This window comes from Gambusia affinis, linkage group LG03 (assembly GCF_019740435.1).
Source record: "Gambusia affinis linkage group LG03, SWU_Gaff_1.0, whole genome shotgun sequence".
Taxonomy (NCBI): Eukaryota; Metazoa; Chordata; class Actinopteri; order Cyprinodontiformes; family Poeciliidae; genus Gambusia; species Gambusia affinis.
In genome coordinates this window covers 18,298,341-18,310,984 of record NC_057870.1, presented here as the reverse complement: position 1 = coordinate 18,310,984, position 12,644 = coordinate 18,298,341, and the positions used below count along the sequence as shown (strand labels likewise).

The following is a 12,644-nucleotide window of genomic DNA, read 5'->3' as shown; positions in this document are numbered from 1 at the left end:
TATATACATATATATATAGAGAGAGAGACAGAAAAAAGAGAGAGAGAAAGATATATAGATATAGGGATAGAGAGAAAAAAAATATATACATATACAGAGAGATGGAGATGGAGACACAGAGAAAAGAAAAAAGAGAAAATCCTATCCTGTCCCACAGCTATCTCAAAAATCCTAAAATAAAAATTAAGAACTTTAGAACTAACTAACCAATCCTATTTGTAATAGTGAGATTAATAGCAAAATGCTCAAATTAAATAAATAACCCAATTATAAGTCCTGAAATAACAAAGTCTAAAATCATTAAATATTAAGCCCAGAAAAATGAATAAAGGGGGAAGAGAAAAAAAATTCATTTAGATAAATACCTTGCTTATTCCAGAGCAAATCTGCTTATAATGTGTGTGATGATGGCATTGGAGTTCAAGGTAACTCGAGTTAAATCAGGTGGTGAAAACTAACGTATCCTTAATATTAGAATTAAAATTAAAAATAAATATCGGATACCTGTGGGACAGCTATCTCCCCCCACCCCCCCTCTCTCTCTCTCTCTACCTTGGGTACGACCAGAGGACAGGGAGTTGTGGACGACGTGCGGCGGCCCGTGCTTTCCTATGACTTCCTAGTGAAACTGCCCTATAGGCTGAGGGAAGTTGCAGTGTTTATTTATGTATATATATATATATATATATATATATATATATATATATATATATATATACGTATATATATATATAATGTTGTTGCACCAATGTTGGTGCAACAATGGAATTTGGTACCCAATATGATTTAGTTTGTAGCCACTTTGGTCAATCACATTTTAAGTTGATTGATTTTATTCAATATTAATGTTTGTAAAGATTGCTAATTATATTACTTAGGCAATTTTGAACTTGAATTATGAAGTGCACTTTTTAAAAGGATTATTTTTTATGAAGTTGTTAACATATAGCAAGTATGTATTTAATAGTCTTCTTGTCCCCCCCATTTAGTTTATATGAATATAATGTTGTATATGAACTTAATGTGTGTTATCTGGCCTTTTAGGTCAGGTTTTTTTTCCTTCCCTTGGATTGATTCACTTGATGACGGAAGATAGCGAGCTACCCACCCACCACCTGGTGGTGGGAAAACAGAACTACACTTTCCCTACCGGAAACGAACTAAACTCTAAACTTTAGCAGATTTGTTGCAAGTGCAGCAGCATGGTCGCAGCTATAAAGATTAATATAATCTGACTTTAGCAAGAACAGCTCATACTACTACTTTATAAGTTAAAGCAACTAGTAAATGACAAATTACGGCCCACAATGGTCAACAAAATCCTAAAGCCACGAACGCAACATCGAATCTAATAGGGAGCCATTACTAGAAAAGCAGTTTAAATAGCCAGATTACAGTTTGCAAATATCCTCAAATCCTTAATTTTTGGAGACCTGATAAAATGTTTATCCCCAATCACCATCATTACCACTGCAGGCAATAGGATGAATCTTACAAGCCATTCGATCTGTGAAACAAGGTGGTGGAAATATCATGCTGTGGAGGTGTTTTTGCTGTTGCAGAGATTAGTGTACTTTACAAAGGAAAATTACATAATAAAGAATGAACGTGATGTGAAAATAATGAAGCAGCACTTTGAGACATCAACCAGGAAGTTGAAGTTTGGAAACAAGTGGATCTTCCATGGACCTTATCCCACCAAATTACGGTAGTGTTTTGCAACTGCTTTCACAAACCGCTGATATTTGTCCCAGAAAAACTATATTGGCAGAGCTGAAAAGGTGTATCTTATTAAGGTGGCCTATATAAAACCTCCTCTGGTATTCCTCCAACTTTTGCCTGGAGGAATGGGTCAAAATTCCTGCAAACCAGTATGAGAAGATTGTGGAAGGAACCCAATAGCAACTAACGCAGGTCCATCAATTTAAAATGCAAATTCACAAAATAATTGAGGATTAACAGAAATTTTAGTCAATTAGCAGCTATAAAAACTAAAACTGGCTTAAAATAGAAAAGGTTTGTGAGACAAAAACGTTTAAGTATCTATTTGCACATAATATCGGCTTCCAACCATTTTTTGCTTCCATCTGCATGCACATTGTTTGATTGCTCATTTTTAAAACGTACCAGTTCAGCTATTTAATAACAAAGTCTTTCTCTCTTCTTACTGAAGAACTAACTAATTGCTACTGTTGGATGAATTTGTACTTTCTAAAGTTCAAATTCAAGTGTCCAAATCAAGCCATGACAATAATTTTGATGATGCTAATTATCATGTCAGAAACAGCAGCTTATTACTGTCTTTCTAGAGAACACTGTTTATTTTTCCTGCTGCTAACTGAGATTTAATGTCTCGATACAGAGTTCTCAATGTCCTTTTAGAGAAACATACTGTGACCAACGCAGCTCTGAGGAATAATCAGTTTTGTCAGCAGGGTGCCAGACAGGCTTAAAAGGTGTTTGCATGAAATGTGGTGAAGAGATCAGAGCAAGATTGAACAGTCACTGTTTCAATAAAGGTTTGGCATCTGACAAATTCTTCATTTTTAGCTGAATTTGTGGAGAAGCTCTTGTTCAGTGATGAAGGAGAATGTCTAGAAGTTAGTTGTTAAGATAAACATTCTCCATGAAAATATTGTCAACAGTTTGTCCCTCCATCTCGGACTGAAATATACGACAATTAAGTAGTCATGCGCAAAATGTGCCTCAGTCAAATGAATTCATGCAGTTTTTTTAATTTTTATTGTATCTTTCTTTGCTACTGGTGAACTCAGATCTGTTCAGATTCAGAGAGAGTACGTGGAAAAGATCCAGAAGAAACCTCCAAAGACCACTGCAGCCTTCGCCACATATTCTGATTTGTTGTTCTGATATTAGCTTCAATCTGCTGAGACAGTAACATATATTGACTGTGGTTTTAGCTTGAATATATATATATATATATATATATATATATATATATATATATATATATATATATATATATATATATATATATATACACACATTTATATAAGGTTTTTTCTGGTGTAATTTGTCAAATTGAGATTTTTAGAATTTATATATTTTCACATAAAAAAACTTTCCACATAACTTTGTACTTTTTGTCTGTCTGGCCTAATGTAAAGATATCAAATTAGATGGCCAAACACTTTTTTCCTTGGATCAATAAAACTTATTTCAAATTATATTGCATTACTGGTCCTCGCTGCGACAGACTGGCAACCTGTCCAGGGTGAACCTCGCCTCTCACTCGAAACGTTCACTGGAGATAGACACCAGCACCTCCTGACCCCACAAGGGAGAAGGGTGAACAGAAGATGGATGGATGGATGGATGGATGGATGGATGGATGGATGGATGGATGGATGGATGGATGGATGGATGGATGGATGGATGGATGGATGATGGATGGATGGATGATGGATGGATGGATGGATGATGGATGGATGGATACTGCTCCCTTGTGTCCTCTACGTCTATGATCCTGTAATTGTATTTTTCCAATCATTAGTTGATTTAAAATGCTAACGTCTTTCTTGATTTTATTTTTTTGTTTATTTTTATTACTATTTTTATTTTTAATCCAATTTCATTAAATTATTGATCTATACTACTTACATTTTCTAATGTTTTACTCCTCTGTAGTAGAATAAATTATTTTTGATCATTACTTTTGCCTCGGTAGCCTTTAATGACATCGATACAGTCCGGCGAATGTTTTTTGCAGACAGTTTGCCGGACTTCAAAATGAAACACAAAAGTCAATGGAGAGCGCCACCTGTCGCTAAATGTTCGACAGGTGGCGGACACTTAACGTTCAACCAACGTTAAGTGAACGTTGGTTGAACGTTCACTTAACGATCGTATAACGTCCGTTCAACAAATGCAATAGTGTTTCAACTGGACGAACAACCAACGTTCGCCTAACGTCCATCTGACGCATGTTGCGTTACCAGTTGTAGATCAAACTTTTACTGAATGAAGGGGAGGGACTGAACTCCTCAGGAAGCTGGAAGGCAGAACTTTATTTCAATGAACCCTCCGGTGACTCTTTTACACATTTACCTTTTTTTTTTTTTTTTTTAGAAATCCCACGAGCGTCGTTGGCAACAGCAGGGAGAGGATGCTCTGCATGGGGTGGAAAGTTTTCAGATAAGGTGCAACAAGCTGGTGTTTGGACAAGTCTGTTCGCGCCGTCTTCACGAGCAGATAAGTTTCGTGTTTCGCACTGGAAGTACTGGCCTCAGGAGAAGTTTTGCCCTCCCGCTGAAGCCAATGTGGACACGACGATGAATGATCCAACGACGACGATATATCCGCCAATGAGAAACGTACCTCCGACCGTCTACATTCTTCTGTTAATTTCCGCGGTGGTCGGGAATCTCATCGCCATCGCAGTTTTGTGCAGAAGTCACAGAGAGAAAAAGGAGACCATGTTTTACACGCTCGTATATGGCCTGGTCGTGACCGACCTCATGGGCGGACTGCTGGCCACTCCGGTCACTATAGCCGTTTACTCGCAGGGACAGTGGCTCGGAGGGGACCCGCTGTGCCAGTACATGGGCTTCATCTTGCTCTTCTTCTCCCTGGCGGGACTCAGCATCATCTTTGCCATGTCTGTGGACAGATACATCGCCGTAAACCATCCCTACGTCTACAACGACCATCTGAACCATAAGCATGGCAGACACACCCTGGTGGCCATCTATATCTCCAACGCGCTCTTCTGCGCTTTACCCTCCATCGGCTTCGGGCAGGTGGTGATTCAACACCCGCAAACCTGGTGCTTCTTGGATTGGCGAACCAACCATACCACCCATGCGGTGTACTCTTACCTGTACGCCGGAGTCAGCATTTTTCTCATCTTCTCCACTGTCGTCTTTAACGTGCTGCTGTGCGTGGTTCTGATCCGGATGCACAAGAGCTTCTTGCGTAGGATGTCCCAGGGAACCGACGCCGGGCGCTGCGTGGACTCGCGGAAGAAATCGGTCAACTTCGCACATCTGGCCGACTCAGAGATTCAGATGGTGCTTGTGCTCGTGGCCACAACGGTGGTGGTGCTCATCTGCTCCCTCCCACTTATAGTAAGTATTCAAGCTGCTTGTTATCCATGCGCACCATTACGCACTGCCATTTCAAATGATTGTATCTGGGAAAGTTGCTGAAGTCCGACTACATTTGTGAATATTGTATTCCTGTCCATTTGTCGAGCGTTTGGGTAACTACTAATGCTATTTATAGGAGACGCCCATTTTTGAACATTTTTTTTTTTTTAATGGCTGTTCAAACTGAAGTTGGTAAAGTACCGTTTACAGGGTAGGAGCCCTACAGGAAAAGTAAACTATCATAAACTGAAGATAAGAAATACATTAAAGTCATAACAGTAAAACCTAAGCATCACATTAAAAGGAATGAATAACTGCATGATTAAATCTGATTAAATGATTGTTGCCCTCCATGGGAAAAATGCAGAAGTTGGTTTTAATCCTAATTGAAGAGAGCCCAATGTTTTTGCACATCAGTTTTTTCAGGAAATCAGAAACTAAATGCTGTCATCCTAAATGCAGAATATTCTTCTGCATTTAGGATGAAGACTATTCAGTGTTTTACAGGCTATCAGGTTGCCAGTGCAGTGATTTTAACAACTGATGACATGATTTATTGCAGTGGTGTTGGTCTGAACTCTGGCAGCAGCATTTTATATACAAGGTAAAGACGGCATCAAAAATATTCCAACCTGAAAATAAAAGCTTGCAGCAGTTTTTCTGTCTCCAGTTTACACAGGAATCCCAGACCACAGATGTTATCAAGAGGGTCATTTATTAATGGACATTAATCTGGATGAACTACAATCTGGATGTTAGAATTTAGGTCTGAGTTCATAATTACACGTTTTGCATAGTTAGTTTTCTAATCTCATTGAGACTAGCAGAGTCTTAATCTCTGACCTTTAATATTTGTGTTTAAAAGAATAAACAGTTTTTCTGCATTGAGTTTAAAGACGTTTTGACCCATTTATTCCTTGATTGAGTGATAAAAATAGTAGATGAGTAGATATAAATGTTTGCCTAAGGTTGGGTTAATAGGTATTGAAATGAAGTGGCCCAGGAGAAGCTTCTCAAGGAATGTCTCATGTAATTTAGTTATGAAATTACACAAATCACTAGCAGTCTGATAACTAAAATCTATGCTGATTTAACACACTACCAGACAATCTCATCCACTTTTCCAGGCCATCAATCATAATGTCATGATAAACTTCATCTGACTCAGCGCTGCAGTCCAGGAAGAACTTTAATCTGGTAAAATTATTCCAATTTAGGGCTGGATGATATGGTTGAAAAACTTGTCATAATATAAGCATTTCATATCTGTCGATATCGATAATGTCGATATAAATAATTATGGATTACTTTTTTATTTTAAATATCTGAAATGCCGAACCGGTGCCATGACCGTTCCTGTTTTGCCCACAGTTTTTACTCCACCATGACGTTGTTTCTTATTTTTAAGCAGTTATGAGCCATGATGAAGAAACCATAAACCGACACTGCACAAGTTACTCAACATGTTGTTGCTAGGTAACGAAAGAGTGAGAAAATTAGTTGATGCTACCACCAACCTAGCTTAGCTGTCTGTCAGAGATTGAGCAATTAAAGCACTTCCTCTGCCTACAACTCCCAGAATGCTGTGCGGTTCTGGATCAGAGTTTTGTGAATATTCTATTTATTAAATATGCTATCAGGTGTGTTATCTATTGTTATTGATTACGGACTTTGTTATTATCTAAAAGTCAAAGCACAACCATCTGTATAGGTTTCATGGGCAATTCAGTAGAGATTCCTGATTTTTCCACAATGTCTACAAGAAAAGATTTACTTCTTATGTATTGAGTTATAGGGTAATAAAAAATATCCTTTTGAAATAATAATCTGTTTAAATCCGACACAAATTTGGGACTTAGAAATAAACAATCTAAAGCTGACCTGTATGCAGAATAACAATAAATGCATTGTATGTACAATAAATGTTGTACATACCATGTACCTACATTAATTCACAGTAGAGTGTTCATTTCTGGGTTGTTAATCACATAACCAGAAGTCATCTGTTGAATAGTGAATTCAGTATATATATATATATATATATATATATATATATATATATATATATATATATATATATATATATATATTCATATATTTATATATATAGATAGATAGATAGATAGATAGATAGATAGATAGATAGATAGATAGATAGATAGATAGATAGATAGATAGATAGATAGATAGATAGATAGATAGATAGATAGATAGATAGATAGATAGATAGATAGATAGATAGATAGATAGATAGATAGATAGATAGATAGTTAGATGTGGTTTTTAAAAAAGTAAAAATCACTTATAATTTTTCTTCTACTTCCCAGTAATATGCTTCACTATGTTACTCATACCATTCCAATAAAATGCATTGAAGTGATTGTAACATGACAAAATTTGAAAAGGTAGAGGATGTGAAAGCTTTAGCAATGTAGACAAGATGCAAGCACATCTGTACAACTTCAATGCACCAATCAATGTGTTTCTGTTGCAGGTTCAGGTGTTCTTAAACCAGCTTTATAAGCCTCCAGTGGAGCTAAACGTCGCAAAGAGCCCAGATATACGGGCAATTCGCTTCGCCGCCTTCAACCCTATCCTGGACCCCTGGATATACATCCTTCTGCGTAAATCTGTTTTACGTACTTGTATTGAGAAAATTAAGTATATATTTGCCAAAGCAGGAATAAGAAGAAGGTCAGAGACAGTTCTCCTTTCAAGCATTCACCATGCCCCCTCCATCAGCTGTCACTCTGTGGGCTATGAAGACCCACAGGTGGACAGGGGTAACTCTCAGGGTTTCCTCTACATGTCGGAGGACATCGAGACAGCTACTGAAAGCCAGCTACAGAAAACCAGACCGAGTGACTCAGAACAGAGAGAAGGAACAAGCGCATTCACAGATTTAACCGTGGTCAGCTGCACAGAAGATCACTGATCACAGTGGAGGAGAAAAGCATTCAACTTCTTTCTGAATAAAGAATACTGACTACTCATATTTCTTTACTGAGGCAGAATGTCAGTTTCATTTAGAAAAAAAATGTGGAAACATTAAAATGGACACTAAACTGATATTTTGTGACTCATTCAGTCAAGCTCTGTTATCATGAACATAGACGGAGTTGACAAGTTCTCATTGGAAAACAACACTAGTCTGCTTGGAAACTGCCTTTTTCCAAGGAAAGAAGAACTACAATTTGCTTTAAACAAGTTTTTATTGGCACTGATGTTGTTGAGCTCTGATGTTGAAAATAAACAATGTCTGCACATCGAACTAGAGTTGAAATGTAGTGTGCCTATAATTATTTAAATTAGCTCTGAAAATATCTTAGACCCCTAAGTAATTGTATTAATTCAGCTTCAGTAATGACAAATATATTTAAAAATCTCAAAAAGTATTAAGTGAGGGCTGGATGCAAAACCATTAGTTGCTGTTTATCAGATGTCAAAAAAGCATCTGACAAACAAAAAAACAATATTTAAAGAAAAAAAGCAATACCACTATGTAACCCAGGTGTCCGCCATGACCCAATCACCTTCCCTTAAGCTGTCCCTTTAAGTTGATTGTCATGTGTGCTTCCGGGTTTCTCCTCTTTTCTCCCAACATTGCTGCTGCTCACTGTTGGTTGTCGCGTCGGTTGTTTATAAAACAACCTGAGGGTTGTAAATCCACTAATCACTCATTTTATCTCTAAAACTTGAAGATTTGCGGTGAGTTGTTAAACATCATCTGACTTGACGTTGTATAGTATCTGCTAGTGATGGTGAGATGAAGCCTCATGAGGCATTGAACCACTTGAGCCAATTGGTTCAAGAAAGGGTTCATTTATTGAAGCTTCATGTGCACACGACACCACCTACTGGCCAGGTGTATAATCACAGCCAGCTGTATCTTAACACGTGTGATGCATTGAATTTTTGTCTATTATGGCTCTTGGGAATGACTTCAAAAAAGGTGTAGGACGAAATCATTTGTCTACATAAATTATGTATACACATATGTGTATAATAAAATATTGTTTGAATGTATTCTCTGTGTGTAATTATTCCCAAAATAGTTGTGTCATGTGATATGGCATGTTGTGTAATAATGTTTTTCTGTGACTCTAGAAAAATGGCATGGGCTTAATCAAGCAGAGGACAGTGAAAATGCTTGTGGAACTAGGGAGGGGGTAGGGAGAATATATATATAAACACTACAACTTCCCCCACCCATAAGGCAGTTTCACTAGGAAGTCATATAGGGCCGCCGCACATCGTCCCCAACTTCTCATCAAGAGGAGGTGGAGCAAGAGAGGTGGGGGCGGGGGGGATAGATACAGAGTGAAAGAAAGAGACTCAGAGACAAATATATATACATATATATAGAGAGAGAGAGACAGAAAAAAGAGAGAGAGAAAGATATATAGATATAGGGATAGAGAGAAAAAAAAAAATATATATATATATATATATACAGAGAGATAGAGAGGGAGACACAGAGAAAAGAAAAAAGAGAAAATCCTATCCTGTCCCACAGCTATCTCAAAAATCCTAAAATAAAAATTAAGAACTTTAAAACTAACTAACCAATCATATTTGTAATAGTGAGATTAATAGCTAAAAGCTCAAATTAAATAATTAACCCAATTATAAGTCCTGAAATAACAAAGTCTAAAATCATTAAATATTAAGCCCAGAAAAATGAATAAAGGGGGAAGAGAAAAAAAAATTCATTTAGATAAATACCTTGCTTATTCCAGAGCAAATCTGCTTATGATGTGTGTGATGATGGCATTGGAGTTCAAGGTAACTCGAGTTAAATCAGGTGGTGAAAACTAACGTATCCTTAATATTAGAATTAAAATTAAAAATAAATATCGGATACCTGTGGGACAGCTATCTCCCCCCACCCCCCCTCTCTCTCTCTCTCTACCTTGGGTACGACCAGAGGACAGGGAGTTGTGGACGACGTGCGGCGGCCCGTGCTTTCCTATACTTCCTAGTGAAACTGCCCTATAGGCTGAGGGAAGTTGCAGTGTTTATGTATGTATGTATATATATATATATATATATATATATATATATATATATATATATATATATATATATATATATATATATATAAAGCTATAAAGATTAATATAATCTGACTTTAGCAAGAACAGCTCATACTACTACTTTATAAGTTAAAGCAACTAGTAAATGACAAATTACGGCCCACAATGGTCAACAAAATCCAAAAGCCACGAACGCAACAACATCGAATCTAATAGGGAGCCATTACTAGAAAAGCAGTTTAAATAGCCAGATTACAGTTTGCAAATATCCTCAAATCCTTAATTTTTGGAGACCTGATAAAATGTTTATCCCCAATCACCATCATTACCACTGCAGGCAATAGGATGAATCTTACAAGCCATTCGATCTGTGAAACAAGGTGGTGGAAATATCATGCTGTGGAGGTGTTTTTGCTGTTGCAAACATTAGTGTACTTTACAAAGGAAATGACATAATAAAGAATGAACGTGATGTGAAAATAATGAAGCAGCACTTTGAGACATCAGACAGGAACTTGGAGTTTGGAAACAAGTGGATCTTCCATGGACCTTATCTGTCAAGAAAATCTGAGATCATCCCACTTCCCCATGCTGGAGATTTTAGTTTAACTGTAAAAATAAATAACGTTTTCTTTAAAATGAATCACTCAAGTGAAATCTAGACCCAACATTAGACTTAAAAGTCAATAAAATCTATTTGGTTGTGTGTGTTGTTTTTGTCTCCTGCAAACTTTGCTTTAATTCTACTTTTTTCTATTTAATCATAAGAAATCATAGTCAAGACAGAGAGAGAGTCATGAAACAGGAAAAGCAGGTTTCCTGGAAGAAGAGGAAGTAAGTTTCCAGCCTGCAGATTTATAAAAATAGTTCAGACTATTACTTAGCATGAAAGTTTTAAAGAAAGAAATCTAAACATTGTGAGTAATTGGATAAGATTCGAAGTAAAATATTTATATTAATATTGGCTTGCTTGTAATAATACTTACACTTTCACTTGCATTAGTGGGTACTCTTACAAGTAAAACAAGTAACTGTAACTGATATCAAATAATAAGAATCATGGATTATTCTTGGTTTCTTTACAGAAAACATTTGTAATAACTCACATTAAGATTATAATAAGAGTAACTGATAAATTATGGTTATCATAACATTATAAATGAATGATAAATCCGAGAAGTAAAATAAGTTATAAATGTGATTTTTACTCTGAACTTGAAATGGTGTAAAAGGTGTAGCTGCAATTAAAGATCACTGATGTGTTGGAGGTGGATGGAAGATGAAAGGTTAAGGGGAAAAGGGGAACTAACAGGAGAGCAGAGATGGTCAACGCCTTATTTGGAAACAGGTTGTTAAGCAACCTAAGACATTAGTACAGACATCAGGACACAATATCTCTAAGACAGTGATGGATATGAGATCATCTGTCCAAGCAGCCAGCCAATGAAATAAGCACAGCAACAGTGCTAGCCAATGCAAATGAACCAAAAGGCTGGATAAACCCTATAAAAGGTGGGTGCAAAAGAGGAAACTTTGGTTGGATCCTCCAGGCAGCTTCGAGTCAAGATCGAGATGGACAAAGAACTCTGCAGCTGAAGAAGAGCCACAGAGCCGAAGACTGTCCTGTTCATGGGGACCAACCCGTCTGCCCCAAAACATGTGGCTTCAAATCGCACTTCTCTCATCCGCTGGGTTCAGACCCCAAAGACAAAGATGAAGACCAAGGCAAAGGCAAAGACAAAGGCAAAGACAAAGAACAAAGACAAAGAAGAAGAACTGGTACCTTCCTTTCTGCCAGCACTCAAGTCCTGTGTGACCTCACCACCCATGAGGAGAAGAAAGCTCATCAGGCCTACAGAGATCCCTGCCTTCGCCGACCAACATCCTCCTACTGCTGCAACACCTCCTTCATCATCAGGCCAGGTCTGGGGTTCGAAAAGCCAAACTCTGTCCGTCTCTCTCAAAGGTTCCCTTTTTAGTTCGCAGTGTCAGCATTAGGGAAAGATAGACTAGATGATTGATTTTTCTTATTTGATTATTTCTGATACTGAATTAAGCTGTACTGACCCTTGCAAAATTGCCTCACTAATAAAATATTTAGCATAAAGAAAATCTAAAAGATGTTGTGGACATTCAATTAATGAGTCACCTTAAAGTTCTTTGATGGTTGTAAAATAGCGATGATGTTCGATTCTGGAGAGGAAGAGGTGGAAAATGTTTATTGGTTCCTGATAGCCCAAATTTAAAACATCATCCTTGGGACTCGCCCGAGTCACTAAAACCTACCTGGTTCAGTAACAAGAGCAAATTGTAATAAAAGAGAACGAGCAACCGTTAACAGGTGTGCTCTGTGAAACTAGTTGGCTGCAGGCTGCTCAGTCTGGCTAATTCACAGGGGGAAGAAGTTTGGGACACCTGGATGGAGGTCGTCAGAAACCAGGCGAATCGTTTCTCGATGCCAGCTTAAACAGAGTTTACTCCAGTTCTGGACAGGGTAAAT

The 12,644-nt window shown here is 37.4% G+C and overlaps 1 protein-coding gene across 1 annotated transcript; it reads left to right on the top strand.

The window, feature by feature from the left end:
• Window positions 1–4,065: 4,065 nt before the first annotated feature.
• LOC122827665 (prostaglandin E2 receptor EP4 subtype-like) lies at window positions 4,066–8,384 on the top strand. Its single transcript, XM_044110562.1, has 2 exons — window positions 4,066–5,087; window positions 7,603–8,384. The coding sequence occupies exons 1-2, from the start codon at window positions 4,293–4,295 to the stop codon at window positions 8,041–8,043; spliced, it is 1,236 nt and encodes a 411-aa protein (XP_043966497.1). The 5' UTR covers window positions 4,066–4,292; the 3' UTR covers window positions 8,044–8,384.
• The last annotated feature ends 4,260 nt before the right edge of the window (window positions 8,385–12,644 follow it).